Genomic DNA, 18,127 nt, shown 5'->3' on the forward strand with positions numbered 1-18,127 from the left:
TTTGTTTTGTTTTTTGTTTTATTTATTGCAGGTGATTTTTTTTTTTTACCTGGCAACTCACACAAAATCCAGATTTGATTCCAAAGAGGTCTTAAAGGAAGCTGCCTTGTTGATATTTGGCTAAAGTTCTTATTGTTTGGAATCTGGATGTTAAACTGAAACTGTATTAACTTATATTTGTGGGAACATTTGCAAATTAGTGGCATATGCAGTACTTTGCGATAATCCAATCCAATCCAATTTTATTTATAGAGCACTTTAAAATACCCAGCACAGGAACAAAGTGCTGTACAGAAAATAAGTTAAAACAATAGAATAACAGAAAACAGCAAAATAAATAAGTAAAACACATAAAACATAAAATTAAAACAGCCCTATATTGAAACAAAAACAATATAAAACAGCATTGAATCACCTAAAAACAACTAAAAACAACTAAAAATAAAAAAATAATAAACCAACATCTCACGTGGTGTCAAAGGCCAGGGTAAAAAGGTGGGTTTTCAAGAGGGACTTAAAAACAGATAAAGAACTGGCCTGTCTAATCTCTAAAGGAAGCTCGTTCCACAGTTTTGGAGCTGCTACAACAAAAGCACGATCTCCTCTAAGTTTACGCCCAGTCCTGGGTACATGCAGGAGCAGCTGATCAGCTGACCTGAGAGAGCGGGTGGGTGTATAAGGCTGTAGCAGCTCAGAGAGATAAGATGGGGCTAGGCCATGGAGAGCTTTAAAAGTAAATAAAAGAATTTTAAAATGAATCCTAAAAGAAATGGGCAGCCAGTGAAGTGAAGCTAAAACAGGGGAAATGTGCTCAAACTTCCGAGTGCCAGTTAAAAGACGAGCTGCGATACATACGGTGCTGTGCAAAAGTCTTGATTGATGCCTCATTTCTTCATAATTTACTTGGAAAATTGGGAGTAGGTGCGGCCGTTTATTCAAAAAAGCGCAAACAAACATGGCAATACAGTATACAAAGCAAAAACTAAGTTTGTGCAATTCAACAAGTTTTGTTATCACCGCCTTTATTCTTCAACACAGTCTAAACTCTTAGACAAGTTTTCATGTTATTTCTTTCAGTAGACTTCAGGAAAAGTTTTCCATGAAGGACAGTCAAAGATGCCCAGCACCCCTAGCTGAAAGCCAAAACCATGACAGAGCCACCACCGTGTTTCACAGATGCCCGCAGACGCTCACTGTTGTACTTGTTTCTTGACCTCCTACATACAAAACCGAAGATTATTTAAATTTGGATTCATCACACTATGAGGCCTGATTTTAAATGCAGTTCTGGTGTAATTTGGCGTGCTGCAGACTTTCCATCCTTGTTTCCTGCTTTTAATAGCCACCCTTCCACTGAGACCATTTCTGGCATGACTTTCAGATTCTTCTTCACTTGTCCAGTTTCCTCGCATTACTTAAAGACACACAGCACACCATGCCAAGATACACCAGCAAATAGTTCTTTGGTGCGAAAAGCTTCATCCCTGTCAAATTTTGCTTGGTAGTTTTCATAAATTCGAGAAAGGACAGGGAACAAAATATGTGATTTTTTCACAGTAACAAAGTGACTAAAATACATTCGGTTTCTTGCTATGCCGTGTGTAGACAGAACACTAGTTTATCACTTGAATAAATGCTTTTTAAATGCTCGAATGACTCTTAGGTCAGTGTTAAATAAAAAAAATAAAATGAATCCGAAAATGGTAACTACAAGGACTAAAGATGAGTGAAAAAGACAGAACTGGGAGTAAAATTCATTGAAAAAGACATTTATTGCTACAATATAATTTTGACACATGCCTGTAGGCTAGTTCAAACTGTACACATACTGTACATGTTATGATAAGAGTATTTCAGATCATTCAGGATTAATATTTTTTTTAATTTGTATTATCTTTTCAGCAGAGTGAGAAGCAAGACATCAATCATCCTGTAACATTGTATTGCTCAGAGGTTGAACTGTAGCTACATCTAGTAAACTGCACAAAAAAAAAAGTGTCGCCTCGAGTAAAATCGGAGACAAAAGCAAATACACATCATCAAATTCACAACATTTGTATAAAAGATAACTTATATAACTTAGAAAACAAATGAAAGGTTCTATTAAAAACTCAAACATGCAAAGAGCTTGTTTGACTACGTGTGAAGAGCAGTGATTACACTGAGAAGAAGAGGGCTCCTGTCCACCAGTGTTTCAGTAAGTGTAATCTTTTAAGAGTGCAAGAACACAAATAACATTCAAACAACTTTACAAATGCCAGATGTTGTCCACGTGTTAAAGAACATTCTTGGAGATCTGTTCATTCACAGAATGGTCGAACCCCTGCAGCAATATGCGCACGCACACACAGACACACACACACACACACACACACACTTCAGGACAAGTAAAATCTGCTGTCTGAACACACAAATGTGGGAATGTGGATCTGAGCTCGGTGGAAAACACAAATGTTTGCAGTAAATATCAACACACTGTAAAAGTGTCAGTCAGAAACATACCTGGCTAAGCCAAAATTAAAAACTGCAGATGACACCTTGCTACTACTGGTTTCCATCCATTCAGATATATTCCAACAGAAGGATAATCAATAAATATACAAAATATGTACAAAACATCTGCAGCGTACAATGCATTTGTCTGTTACAAGTAACGTTCAGGCACAAAGTTAAGAGTCGGTTTGGGAAGTTAGGAGATGATTGTTCAACTGCATCACGCTTTCTAATCAGAGAAGAAGACCTCACTGTCCCGGTCTGAAAGTCCGAAGAAATGGGAAACATCCAAAACAGCTGGGATGCTCTTCCCTCAGCATCTGGACATCAAAGACAGGAAATTAATTTGAGGAAGTCCTTTACATTATTCCCTCAAATAGAAATGGTTCATAAAGTTTATCGCTGATATAAGGTGATGGTAAATACTTGATGGTAGACTCGATGTGGTCAGAGTGCTCAGAGGTGGCCCATGGGGTTCGCCGGGTCTGTCAGACTGGGATGAAAAGCAAGATGCATGGACTGCGGGTCCGTCATGACAGCAGACGCCTTCTCTTCTTCTCTCCTCCGCAGACACGCTGCCTTCGGGTTCAGATTCCTCTCTGTGGAGTCCAACAAATAACACGTTAGCATAAGACTAAAATAGGAAACACTGGGAGTACATACTTGTTATTGTATTTATGCAACAGTGCTACAGATGTTGGGAATCTGCTTTAAAAATAATAGAAGCTAGAAACTTTATAAGTCATCCTTACAGACGTTTTCTTGTTAACTATTAAGCTTCTCTTATTAGCAACAGGTCAAATTACAACATGCAGCACAGAAAGCATCCTCTCCAGAGAATAAGAACTGTTTATAGTTTATTGCTGGATGATTAATGATTAAATAAAGGTTTAATAAAATAAAAATAAATATTTTTTTCTGGAGTTTCCTTTAGGCTTGTAGCATCTCCCAGCTTTTTTATTTTTTGCTTATTTCATACTGTCACCTATTCAGTAATAATAAGCAGCTAAAAAAGGGGGGGAAAATAATAAAAGCTCGATATTTCTTGCACAGCAGGCAGACTAAGCGAACTGAGATGGCATTTAGCATTTAAACAGCCACATATTTCCCCCTCAGCGGCCGATCGGGCTGCATCAGGGCCTATATTTAACAAGAGGACACAAGCACACCTCAAGATATATGCTAGTGTTGCTTCCCATCTGCTAACTGTGTAAATAGGCTGTTTGATTGCATATTCTCCTTCACAGATCTTTACTGTCAGATAATGCTGTGTTTGCGGCTTACTGTGCTGCCCTCATGTGGCCAAAAATATATATAAATCCATTCAATTTTAACCAGAAGCAGTAAAGGCAAAAAATGTATATGGAAAAACAAATGTCTAAACAGACTAAAGGAGTTTTCTGTGAATAACTGACTGAAGCCTAGTTTTCATCGTGGGTGTGCCATCATCATCTGAGACTGGCCTCCCTGCAGCAAACACGCACTGACCTCTGACTTGTTGTTCCAAGCTGAGGATCACCGCCACAGCCTGGTGGAGGACCAGCAGCTTGGTCTGCGGCTTCTCACTCTTCAGGTGTAGTTGACACATGTGACCGAGCTCCTTGAAGGCCTCGTTGATGTCGCGCACACGCAGGCGTTCGCGGGCGTTGTTGGCCATTCTCCTCTCACGCTCGCGCTCAGCCTTCTGCTCCGGACTCAGGTCCTCATCCTCATGGATGCTACGACATGAACAGAGGAAGCCCGCAGGTAAAGGTGTGGCTGAATCTTTTAAAAATGAAGATTCATCTAATTCAAACCGACACTCCAGAAGAAGCAGAGAAAAGCGAAGTGAGCGAGACTGCTTTCAGAATATATTCCGGGTCTTTCTGCCCTCTGCTGGCCGCTGTGCCAGGATTACGTGATCCAGTCTCCAGGGATCATCTCAAATCCTCTAAAACGTTAGTGAAAAAATGGTTTCCATAGAACAATGGCAGCAGATAATTTAATCAGCCGCAGATTTATGAATAACCCTTAAACATGTGTGTTTAAAAGAACTCACATGTCCATTCTTAGAATCACATTGAAACAATTTTGCTTTGCTTTTTGTTATCATCTGGTTTCAATATTTTAGAAAACAAACAAACAAAAAAAGAATAATGCTGGAGGATGTCCATATATGTCAGCATTGATATCCCTCAACTAGATTACAGATCTAAATAAAAAACATGCACTCAAGACATCACAGCTGAAGAGGTCTGGCCTGAAAAGACCTCTGGACGTAGAGACACCAGGACAGGAGCTCCAGTCTGTGACATTTTCAAGACATACGCTATCATTTTTCTCTGACGCAGGCCTCATAATTTTTTCTGTGACTCACGTAATACCAAAAGCATCCTTTGTCGTGGCCGGCCACACTTAATGACAGTTAGTCTTTTAATTGATAAGAGGATTGACAGAATATAAAACTGCTAAAAAAATTATCATTAATTTGAAACATTTTTGGACAAAACAAATGTGATCGCTCGTCTCTCAGGTTTATATATTTTAAATTGAGTTCTTTTTGGTTTTGACTGTTGGGTGTACAAGTTAAAATCACCACAGTCACATAACAAATACTTTTTATTCTTTTTTATAAGGTTTCCCAAGATCTATAATCATGCGTCATAAATAATGCAAGTGCAGCAAAGCTGAACACAGACCTTAGTTCACTCAGAGGCTAAAGGGGACAGTTGTAAGACAGTTTACAAAGACTGCTTTGTGGTTTGGGGATTTTGTTGGTTAACTCTTAACTGTGATGTGTACGTCCCGACAGCTGTTCTTCCTTCTTTAATTCACTGCGACTTAATGCAACATGAAGAAGAAATATGAGGCTAAGTTAAATAGGCTGGTCCAGACACAGCTGTTCTTGACTGCAGGGGGTCCGGCAGTGTTTTAAATGAAACAAAACGGCAGGAAAGCTCTTCTTCTTCTTGCTTTTGGCTTTTATTGTAATAGATTTTTAAAAAGTAGTTTATTTAAAAAAAAAATAACAAAACAAAACAAAAAATTGTAACTTTTTTTTAAATTACAAAATTAAATTAAAACATATTTTTTAAAATTTAATTTAAATTACTATTAACTATTCCAACCAATTTTTTTTAAAGTGCTTTGTCTTCATAATTGGACAGGGTTTTTTCACCGGCTTTACACACAAAATTTTATTTTTTGAACAAATGAACACAGTTTTTTTCCTTTCTTTGTTTTGCTGTTTGCTTCTTCTTCTTTTTTTTTTTTCTTTTTTTTTTTACACACACACACACACACACACACACACACACACACACACACACACACACACGATAAGGCATGAGTGTTCACCTGTTTCTTGCACTGTTTTCTCCATGTGTTTTGTGTTCGCTCTCCTCATCTGATCTCTGGCTGTCTGAACTGTGACCATGGCTGGTGTGCATTATCTCTTCCATTTCCCCACTTTCCATCTTAAGCTCTAGATTACTCTGAACCCCAAGTCCACCTGTGGGCGATCACACAAAACATAAACAACATTTTTTTTTTCACAAAGAGAAAAAGTGAAATATACGAGTCTGGTGGAGAAGCAATGCGAGGGAGAAGGGTAGCTCACCTCTACCTCCACCTTGCACAGGCTGTAGGGTGGCCCTCTGTCTGGCTGGGTACGGGTGACCATTTTGCGCACGGCCCTGGAAGGCGGAGTGGTTGTTGTTCATACTGACAGCTTCAACCTTTATGACACAGAGAATGACATAAGACCATTCTTCATGTGTTCATAAGTCAATGGTTAAGTATTCTGTAGACTGGGATCCTCTAAATGTGACTGCAGGGCTCCATAAATCTTTCTAAGACACTCAGTGGCATATAGTATCCAAGCTAGAGACAAATCGGCCACAAAACAACATCTGCCCTCTCATTTCCAAAGCGACCCTGTGCGGATCTCTCACTCTACAGAATTAATTTAATCTCAGACAATCTTAATCCTTCCCTTTAAACTACTATATACTCCCTAAACATACCCCTAATTCTCTTCAGGAATGATTCACTGACACATCGTTTGGAAAAAATAAAATAAAAGTGAGAGAATTTAATACCCCCCTCTCGCAGCGGATTACACTAAAAACCCCTTTCCCTTGCATACACTTCCACTCCAGCTGAGCTAAAATCCCCTGGTCTGCTCAAAGGGAAACATAGTGGAATGGGAGTGCACCGTGCTGCCTCCCCCTCTCCCTCCCCAATCACCCTACAGTGGATTTAGAAGTCTGCACATACTATACACTGGACACACAAGGACAGCACATCATAGCGCTCCTATTGTTCTCAGTTTCCAGTTTCAAGGACAGCAACCTTTACATTAGGAAAACATGCAGACGTAGTGGGTGGAAAAATTCCTGGAATTGAATGCCAGCGCAGATACACACACACACACAACAGGGAATTTCCATGCACACTGCCCTGTCCTTCTTTAAATATTTCAAAGTAAGGGTTGTTAACCATTGCTGGACTGTGACAGTTGAGCGGCAGGGTGCTGGCAGAGCCCGGGTGGCCGTGGTTGGGCTGGTTCAGCAACCCGTGGATGTCACTGGGCAGACCAGCGGTGGGGCCAACGGCATGGTTCCTCAGAACGTGGATTACATCATCCAGTCTGTCCAGACGATCCTCCACCTGAGACTGAAAACACCAGGGGGACAATTCTCAAAATTTACAAAGAGGACTCTAAATTTCAAACCCTCTTGCCCAAAACAGCAAGACAGTAGAAGTAGTTCCTTCAGTGATTAAATGGCATTTCAACGTATTTTATTTGAAATTACAATATAATTATAATGCACTACAAAAAATTAAGTTAGATACAACAGAATAAAGGGCCAACTAAGTTTTTTTTATAGGAAACAACGTAATTAATTAAAATATACTGCAAAGTAATTTTAAGTAGTGCATAATATCACTGTAATTTTGTAGGAAAACAAGCAACACTGCCCCATCTTACATAGTAAGTACCCTGTACTTTTTAGAGCGTGGGCCATATTATGGAGCGGGTTAAGCTAGCATTTCATATCTTTGTTGTATTTTTTGTTGCATCTTTATTTAATATTCATTATGCTGATGTGCATGATGGATGTTCTTTTCATCCTCCTATTTAATAGTAGGTATATAAAGTAGGGATTTAGAACAGTTCATTGTTACAATTGTGTCATCAAAAGTTTACATAATCCTGCAAATTTTGATGGTATTTATTTTTTCTTCTAAGTTACAGACAGAAAACAGTCCTTGATCACATTTGGATTAAAAAAAAAGAACAATTAAATAACAGAACAGCCATCATACACATCAACATAATGAATACTGAATAAAGATTTAAAAAGGCAAGATTAATTAACTCCCTCATACGCCCCGTGCCCAAAAATAATACTGCATATTTATTATGTAAGATGGCAAAATATTGTTTGTTTTTCTGCAAAATTACCAGGAAATTACACACTATTTAAAATTACTTGATGTGTAATTATTGCGCTATTTCTTTTAAAACCTGACTTGTTATCCACCAGTATTTGTAGGTAAATATAATTACATTGTAATTTCAAATTAAATACACTGAAATTACATTTGATTTAATTAATTACAGGGGAATTACACCTGAGCCGTGGGCTGTATTATAAAATGTTATCACAAGTTATAACCAAGCCAAAACTTCAGGGTAAATCCAGAGACTCCCGTGTTGTTTACAACATTAAAAATGTGTTTACAAAAAGACAGTCTCTGTCTTTTTGAAGAACAACTCAAAGTTGGGTGATTTTATTTAAATTTTTTAAATAACTCATCTGCCCGATACTAGAATTATGGGTGTGCTCTCCTTGATCAACAGGTGTCCCTGCACAGCTGGAGCCAACGGATACCTGCTAGGCCTCTCCTCTGCTAACTGGTGAAACTAAGCTGGACCTCTGTTTGTGTTGTTGGTGTCTTTTGGGGGGTTTCAATGCCCTTTTCTTGGAAATAATAAGGCCCGCTGTGAGGTACAAGAAGCGTGTGCTTTAATTTTGATTAGGGGTTTATTACCTGCTATTTTGTGTTATTAATCTTTGGCTTAAGTTGTTTCTCGAAGAAACATCATCAAAAGTCAAACCTTTAATGGCACCAAATAGTTTCAACATTATTATCAGAATTGTTATATTGGCATGAAATAAGCTGAAGTTGGCACATGTACACACCCACTTTAATCTTTCTTATAATATACCAGATATTTCATAAGGCCACCCCTGTGATGAAGTAACTCAATAAATAATCAAAGTTTCAGTGATATCAGATTACTTCCTTACCAACGATATTAGCGAAGACTCATAATGTGGTGAGACTGGCGCCTGAACTGAACTCCGTGGCCACATGTTGCTACCTGAGAAGAAGAAAACAACCGGATTTAAAACATCAGGGAAACAGAATATAGATGATGCAAATTATATTTCGCTGACGTGTGCTATGCTCCAGTTTACCTGCAGGTTCTGCTGAATTGGGCAGCGGAGACGGAGACCTCACCGGTGTGGATGAGCTGGAGGGGAAACTGCTGCTCGTGTGATCAGGGGAGTAAATCTAACAGCAGACAGCGACAAAAAGGAGAGAGGGGGAGCAGGAGGAGTGTGACCAGGGCGTGGATCATTTTAAAAGCACAACTTGTCATTTCTGGATGGGTCTTTACAGCTGCTGCCGCAACCTCATAGGCTCGTAATCTCAACTTAACTCGTGAATTCTGGTCATTTTACTTGTGAGCAACCAATAAAATGTCGTGCAGCATGAGAGTAGCTCTTTTTAATGTGCAGTGTCCTGTCACTGGCAGTGGGGGAGTTTTGCATTATACCACTGGGGCTCTCAGGACTTAGATCTAATAGGATTGAGGTGGTGGTACTTACAGAGGCCAAAGCTTTGCCCAAGGTGTCGCCTGTCTGTGATGGTCCTGACACATTTCCCTGGCTCCCTGAGACTGAATTTAAAAAATCAAATATTTATTATACAAGATAAGCACATGATAAAGAGCAGTTAAATTAGGGAAAACACGTATCCATTTCCATTTTCTGACCTGCAGAGCTCTCTGAGGTGTTGACTGACGGAGTGCGCGAGACCGCATTGCTACGATGAAAAGTGGACATGGGCGGGAGAGCCCTGTTCATGTCCACAGCCAACACTGAATGTGGAGAGAAGTCCTGAAGAGTGGGGGAAAAACACATAGTTAAAAAAAAACAACAGGGGTCAGGAAGTTTGTTGCTATCAACGCCCAAAGTCCCAGTGGTAAATCTCACCAGGTGACTGTGTGCCGGTTGCAGGCTGCTGTAACTCCCCGGCTGTGTTTGGTGGGTTGTGGCTGCTCCCAGTGCACCTTCATAGCCCTGCTGGTTCAGCCCATTTACAGCATTCCAGATGTCCGGCGAATTGCCCATCCCCTCTAAAATGAGTAATAATATGTTATAGCGTGCACTGGAGCAGCATCTCAAACAGCCAGACAGGTCGTGAAGCTCTACAGTGGCACTCTATGAAATCAGTGAAGTCCAGATTCAGTTAAAGCAATGCTCATTAACGTGTGACACGATGATGTTCAGCTGAATTTGCTTAGCTGAGAATACAAACGGATCTTTAAATAAAGTGAAGTACACAGACTTCATTTAATCTTCATGGTGCTTTTTAGGCATTTCTTTGATTCTTTTACCCCCAAGACTGAGATATCATAGTTACTGGGTGGATTGCCAATAAAATGTAATAAAACTTATGCTCTCCGCTGGATTTTTGGGTAAGTAAAATATCTGACAACTACAATAAACACCAGAATAACAGACTTAAAAAAATGTTCTGAGCTTCCACAGACGGTTTGAAAATCAGACGTAGCTTCCAGAAAGATGAAGACACAGCTGAAGCGCCTTAAACCTGTATTTTATCTGAAGGCCACCAGATGGCGATAGTTGTGGGTGCCGAAATATTTTGGTCTTCTAGAATTCTATGAGAAAAACGACCTCCTGTCTTAATTTCTTCGCTCTCCTGCTGAGTTTATGGATTTAGTCGCTCATTTTTGGGTCATATTGAATAAAAAAAATTAAGTATTCTTTAAATCAGCATTAACTGTGGCATGAAACCACACACTTAATGGCTAACAAGTTAAGATCAACAAGCCATGATCACGTCCTCACATTAAAAAAATGTTTTTTTGCAATCAAGGTGGCTCATCTCAACATTTCAAAACACGACTCCAGAAAGCCGTGGGTGATGTTACTGTATCTATATCTGTTTTTTATACTGTCTATGGTGCACATATACCATCTATCTGCCTCGCAATGAATTATGATGAGTCCAAATGTCCAAACCGATAAGGCTCAGCTGTATTGCAGGCTAATGAGTTAATGTTTGGGTTAACCTGAGGTGATGAACATGGCAAACATTATGTTTAATGAACTTAATAGCACGGCTGTAGACTGTTCTGACCTCTTCTCACCAAAACAACCAAAACTTTAAGGAGTGACAGTAACTGATGCAATATTTACAACCGGGGACGTGAATCGAGGCAAGTCTGTGTTCATGTGAGTTAAAGCATTTCAACTCTGGAGAAAGAATTTTCTTCATGCTACACTTTAAAACTGTGTTTCTCACACAGACTGGCTTCTCTCCAGTGAGAATCAGAAATGGAGGACACGTTTTTTTGATCTTTTGGTTTAACTTTGCTTTAATACAGAGACAGAAAAAGGAGTGAAATCATAGGACTTTTGAGTAAGTTGTGAAAATATGTTACGGTAACTTGATTCCAGCTATCAACTTTACTCCTTGTCCCACTGACTGTTTGTGGTGAATATTAATGGGTTTCCAGCGAGCACACCATTAGTGTTATACTGAATGCCAGTTCATATTGAACACCAATTTAAGCATTCGCTAAAACAATATTTCCAAAACCAGTGAGAACTTTAGTAAAAATAGATTTTTATGAGAAGACAGCTGGTGAAGAGAGCGTGTATATTTTAATATGAAATATAGACCTATAAACTTGCAACTAAAGTATAGGAAAGTAGATAGTATATGTAGTAAAATAATAAAGTTTTTAAGTCTGCATTTATTTCCTATATTTTGTTATCAAAACGGACTGCATTGCTGCAGAATTGTAAAGAGGGTTTGAGCTCACCAAAGAACATGCTTGCAAACACATTGCTGGGGGCCTTGGGCGACAGATGTGAAGATGAGTTCTGGGTGGCGATGTCTGCACCAGGAGACTGCCCATAAGCCTGAAAAGAAAAGTAAGAGAATAAAATGAACTCTGAGCATAAATTTCTTTGTCTCAGTATCGCCCAAACCAATCTGACTGACACTAACTCGTGAATACTGTGAGTGCGAGATGAGGCAACAGTATTATGAAAACAAAGCAGAGAGCTGATGCACACTTAGAGCTATTGCGCTAATCCATAAGCTGCAGATCCATGCACCTCCTCATCCGGATTTAGGAACCATTCACCATGAGAAATCCCAGCCCTAATCACGATCAGGTTCGGCTGGCTTCAGAAGGCTGGGATAGGACACCCTCCCGAATAAAATTGAAATCCAGGTCTTGTGAATTGTTCTCAAACAGAAACCGAACAGATAAAAGAGTCTGATCGTAATGATCCTCTCCTGTTGGAGTATTGTTAACGGCTAGTAGATTTAGACTAAACTAAAGCTACCTTCAGCTTTTTTATATTTTTAATTCTTTCTTGACAAGTGTTGATGCTGCAAACTGCACATATGCGCAAAAAAAAAAAAAAAAAAAAAAAAAAAAAAAAAAAAATCAGACCAACACATGCTCACTTACTCAAACACACCAAGAGCTCTGGGCTGCACCTGCACCTCTCTCCATTGCTTTGATGTGCCCCAGGAAATGAAAATAAACCTCCCTGCGCAGCATCAATGGGGTGTCAGTTACCCGGACGACAAGTTCTGTAAAGCAGGCTATTAAAGACTCTCTTGAGTATGCTTGTGCATGCACACTCACAGGCTTGTGCGTGCACACTCACAGGCTCATGCACACACACACACACACGAGCCATGACCCTGGCTGGCATGAGTCCCATGGTGATTGTCGGCTAGGCCAAACAGAGGAGCCCCTGTCGACACTGGGCCCGTCTGAGCCGCCATGGGCAGCATATGGCAGAGGATAAAGCCAATTGTCCTCCTTACCATCAGCATAGCAGGCGACCCGTTAATAATGGTCACACCCCCGCCCCAGCACGCCCTCTCTGGCCCCCACTGGAGAAGAGCCGTCACCATAGCACCCTCTTTTAGCATAGCATTGATTTATTAACCATCAATCATGGCATCACAAATGATAAAGGACTTTTTTTTAAGTAGCTAAGCCCCACAAGAAAAAAAAGGAGGAGATTAAAATACTCAAGAGGTTGACATTTGTTTTAAATCATCTTGGATAAATATTCTTTACAATCTTTGTTTTTTAGTCTATAAATAAGGATAAAGTTGGGGAAATAAAAAAATAAAAAAAGGCAAACAACAAGAGTACCTCTTGCCATTGTAAAAGTACACAGCATTACGATGCTGCATGAGTAAAAGCTCAACTTGCTATTCAGGGCCCACGCTCTGCTCCACCATGGCCAACTCCAGCCACATGCAACCAATTTTCTGCCTCTCTGATCCACGATGTCTGGATATGGTTAGTCTCACAGAGATCAAAGCTGCCTTTGATAATGGCTGCAGTGGTGGAGGGACTGCTCTAACATAGCGGGGTTAAATCAAATAGAAATAGCAGCAATCTGCTTCATGTCAAGATGTTTTCTGCTGCTAGGCTTGACTACATGATACTCTGGCAGCAAACAGGAAGCACAAGTTGATGCTTGTTGTTTTATTTTTCTCTCTTGTTAACCTTAAGAGAAAGATCACTGAGATATTACAGTTATACGTAAATAAATGCTACTAGCATTGTGTGCGTGAAGATGTGTGTAATTTGTCAATAACTCTCCTTTTGATTATGACAAATCAAACCAAGTGTAAGAGTAACACACAAACTCTTCGTCCTCTTCTAACCTGCAACTGCAGAAGTTAAAGAATAAGCTCTGATCACGCACACAGCTTATTAAAGCACAGACATCCTTAAAATGTAAAGCTCTATCTCTTTGTTGCCTTTCATAGAGAAGCATGTACAGATTCACCCGTGGTGCATCTAATGATCTCAATAAAGCAACGAAAATTCTCACCAACTCTTAAGTTTCTCACAAAAAGAAGGAAAGAGAACACTTTTAACTTTTACAAGTTGTGTATGCAAATGGTTTTCCTGCTGATGCAAGTCTGCTAAAAACACATCTATTAAAAAGAAAAGGTTATTCAATCAATGAGGGCACAGATACAGCAAACAAACATCTGAGAGGACAGTGCAAATGCACCATAAGCAAACACACCCACGTAACCTTGGGAGGGGAAATGACAGAAATATAACAGTAATATATATACATATATAAATATGTACTCACTGGTTTCATGTTGTAGCAGTGCATCAGTGAGTTGTTCCCTGCGCCAGAGACGGGGTGAGCGCAATACATAACTCTGCTGGTTCAGTGCAAGAGTCCAGGCTCACGATACAGTCCACGCACAGCTCCTCTGCTCGTGTCTCCACTCATGTGTGTACAGTCCACATGCACTCCTTCCCCTAACCTACCCCTGCTGGTCATGCAGCAACCCGCAGACAACTTATGCAAATGAGGGCAGGACCATTTCAGGCAGCAGCGAGGGGTGGCCGGGAGTTGATGCTGTTACCGAGTGGACATCTATATTATGAGCAACCTGTTGTTGTTGTTTTGTTTTTTTTAGTGTTAAAATAAAATGGTTGTGAAATAAACATGGCTATGAGATAGTTTTCATTTTCTGCTCTTTTTTAATTTTACTATCCACAGTTTTGATTGTCATGGAGACTGGACATGAACAGAATTTTTTTTAAAGTAAAAAATAACAATCAGGAAAATCCCACCTAAACCCGAGCAAACACCCGGGCAAGGTAAAGAAAAGAAGAAGAAAAAACTACGCTTGAGGTTATGCTTGACTTTTTGTTCTTTGTATGTTATTGTGTCCTGCATGAAAAATACTCATGGAAGCAATCCCCTCCTCAGGACCAGAGAGCACTAATCTCCCGTTAGACAGGTAGAGGTTTCCAGTAAACAGAGGACAGCCTACCACGCCCTTGTCTGACCCACATTTATAAATAGAAACTAGTCTTAATTTGTAGGCACGTGTAGCGTGAGAAGCTCCTCCAGCGGCTGGGTTAAAGGTTATTAATACTGCGGTCTGTCTGGGTGATGCGTAACATTAACAGTCAGACATCCTGTTTGAGGCCAAAGCCGCTGTCTGATGCCCTACAACTGATATTTACACCGGTGGTTCTTAAAGCATACTAAGGGTAAAGCCAAAAAATGTCAAGCCACACCTGTGGGGAAAATGGCCTATATGTGATCTGAGATGTTCTTTAATTGCATATTATTAGGTGAAGGCACTTTTGTCGGGACACCTATTACGTAGTTTGTTGTAGTTTTGTGCTCTTTGTTGTCAGGCATACCCACTGATCTGCGCTTAAAGTGCTTTTAAGTCTAATTAATTGCTTTTTATGCAGTTTCAGCAGTAATGTGCACACCTAGACTCACCTCAAGGCACAACATCTGGGAGTCACAAATTCATATCTGGGGGGAAAAGATTAATAAAGCGAATGAGTTCTGAATAGTACAAGCAAATCTATGTTGTGTGATCTTATGTACACTGTGGTTGGCGTGATGCACAGTGTGGCACACTGTCCTGGCACAGCTTTTTGGCTCAAAGAGCCCTCACTAGAATCCAATCAAATAATTCCAAGCGAGACAGCAGCAAAGCCTTTATCTTGAAGTCATCGTCCCCAGTGTTTACAGTAACACCGCAGGGCAGTGGGAGCAAAGTGGCCAAAATAACAGCGACCTAGAATCTTGAAATTTGTGTTTATATTTAAAAATTTAACCTGGTGTCTGCCGTGGCTGCCCATTATGGGATCATTTAATTACAATTTATAAATATGCATTTTTTTAATGACAGTTGTCTACTGAATAAACTGCAAACTATACAGCTGAGAGTAGAAAAACATGTTATGTTCTGAAGGTGAGCTGTGCAGTGCACTCAGGTTCCTTAAGGTAAAGTCTAATCCCGACTGCTCAATTGGGTTAGGAGGTCAGTCACTTCGGCTTCATCAAAACAACAATTTCTTGACCTTTAGGACTGTGCTTTATTAAAAAGATGCTGTTCATAAAGAGTAAATAAATTTTACTCTAAATTTATAGAATACACAAATATACACAATACACAAATATATATATATATATATATATATATATATATATATATATATATATATATATATATATATATATATATATATACATTTGTGTGTTGCTGTTTTTGTTTTTATTTTAATTCAGGTATTCAGGTACACCAGTGGCCACTGACTGACCTTTTCCGCTGACAGAGATCAGCTCTTCTATCTGACACACCAACACTCACACATATCTTGGGCAAATGATCCAAGAGCAAATATATACAGTCCCCTGACCCTGAACTTTGCATCAATCTTAGCTAATTGCCGCCTTGTCAGAAGTGCGATTATTCAAACAGGTAATGCAAATGTTAATGAGCTCCGATTTGCATATCTTTATTTTGCCACGGTTGAAATGTCATTGGTTATGACGCTCCACAAAGAGGAATGTCACTCCTGATGGCCCCCTGATATGTTGTTGGCCATTAAGAAGCTAACAAAAGAAGAAAAAAAGAGAAACCCAAGGGGGTGGGGGGGGGGGGAACAAATAAGGACTCGTGATCAAAATTAAATGAGGAATTACACATGCAAACACATAGAAACACTTGCACAGCGTGATTGCTAAACTCAGTAATCAAATTTGAATTTTGCATAGATGTGAGAAGATAATTCGAAACTGAAAAGGGAACCAGAAGTAAACACCTCTTCTGCAGCTCTTATGGTTAGTCTTTTTATGTAAGATGTGCTGTTGTGCTTACTATGCCTGCAACGCACATTTCAAGTGTTGTTGGCATATTGCTCTTCGCCATGCGCTTGATTTGACATGGCTTAAATAACTATCTTCCTGCCAGTGATTGGCATTCACACAAGAAGGGGTGAGTGGGACTCGGGAGCAGATGGTGACATTCCACATGACCACACTGATCAATCAGCATGCTGGGACGCAGGTGCAGCACAGGCGGGCAGCACCACACCATCTATTTCACCATCTACGGGGCACAAACACATGGGCACCAATAGTGGCACCCTGAGGGTCTGCATGCTCCTCTGTCCCGCTGTGCCAAGGTTGATGACATCAGAATTTCCCATCCGCTCTTCCACAGGATGCCAAGAAAATGAAGGGAAAAAACACTGAATAAAATCTGTAATAACAGCCTGGCCTGGGAAAGGTTGTGTAAGTGACGTCAAAGCAGGGACTCCCATATTTCACCCTGTTACAGAACTGATAAGCCAACGGAAAAAGTGAGCAAAAGTACTAACACATTGTGGTCAGATCCTTGTTTTTTTTAGCGGAGGGTCTGATAACAGGTTAAATGACTGAAAGTGCTTCCTTGTGGCAGGCACAGATTTTGTGCTTTTTCTTCTTTTTACAGAACCCAGAAATAACAGTGCCACTGATGATTTTTAGCATTTTCATCAATTAAATAATTGGCTTTTTTTGTATTTGAGTTTTTTATCATGTGATTTTTTTAAACAGCAGCAATCATCAGGGTTTTTTCACTGACTAGTTGTGTTTCTTCTTTTGAACCTCTTAAACAAATTCTTTAATGAGCTTTGGATTTCTTTAATTAGAAATAAATTATTTTTTTCTAATACAACTGTTTTGGTGACAATAGCATACAAATAGATAATAAAATGGTTTGATTTGGCAAATTTATCCGTTGATTTCATTATAATGGGGTTATATCTGGAGAAGCAATGAAATTTAAAAGCCATAGAGCAGATATGTGCAGATAACTCTCTGAAAAAGTGTGTGAGTGAATGCATCTCAAAAGCTATCATGAGGGAGATGTGTTACCGTGGCATTTGATACGTGCTGGCGTGACTTTGCACCGAGGATCTTCTGTATCCTCAGGATAAGACCTGCACACAGCAAGCTGATCTTGGCCTGAATGCTGAAAGAAGTGGGGGTTGTAAGAGGATTGGACAGGCCGCGGCTGCACGTGAGATCCAGACTGACTGTCCTCTCCGCCACAATGACCTCGCAGTCCCACATTCATCTGCACCTATGAGGAGAAGCGGCTGTAGGTCACCGCCAGTCTTATATGTCACCAACTAGATCAACAGGAAGCATGTCATTAAATTAAATCTGTACAACAAACAAAACATTGATAAGCTACTGTGTGGGATACCTGCATTGGTTCATTTCTCTTACAATTATCAAAAAAAATCTTGGGCTTCTGTTGTGTTATCCTTTGTTTTAATATTGGCTTTATATTTGAAGTCCAATTCATGTCCTAAAAAGAAGAGGGTTAGATACGTGTAAGTTTTTAGTGTGGTTTGAAATGGCCACCAAAATGCCACTTTGAGGAGATCATTGAGCAAAACTTAACATTTGGAGGAATGAGCAAGGGCAAAGACTGCAGAGATGAGGGCTTCTATCCC

At 39.8% G+C, this 18,127-nt stretch overlaps 1 protein-coding gene across 1 annotated transcript; it reads right to left on the reverse strand.

Moving 5' to 3' along the window:
* Window positions 1-1,753: 1,753 nt before the first annotated feature.
* Window positions 1,754-14,154, reverse strand: LOC146515360 (transcription factor 12-like). Its single transcript, XM_085166883.1, has 13 exons — window positions 13,950-14,154; window positions 11,624-11,723; window positions 9,765-9,907; window positions 9,545-9,668; window positions 9,378-9,448; window positions 8,964-9,060; window positions 8,793-8,866; window positions 6,973-7,149; window positions 6,092-6,209; window positions 5,830-5,983; window positions 3,982-4,211; window positions 2,920-3,092; window positions 1,754-2,813 (listed from the first exon to the last, which is right to left on the reverse strand). Exons 1-12 carry the CDS (start codon window positions 14,016-14,018, stop codon window positions 2,950-2,952), a joined length of 1,500 nt encoding a protein of 499 aa, XP_085023009.1. The 5' UTR covers window positions 14,019-14,154; the 3' UTR covers window positions 1,754-2,813; window positions 2,920-2,949.
* Window positions 14,155-18,127: the final 3,973 nt, after the last annotated feature.

The sequence above is a fragment of the Neolamprologus multifasciatus genome, chromosome 7, assembly GCF_963576455.1.
Source record: "Neolamprologus multifasciatus chromosome 7, fNeoMul1.2, whole genome shotgun sequence".
NCBI classification, from domain to species: Eukaryota; Metazoa; Chordata; class Actinopteri; order Cichliformes; family Cichlidae; genus Neolamprologus; species Neolamprologus multifasciatus.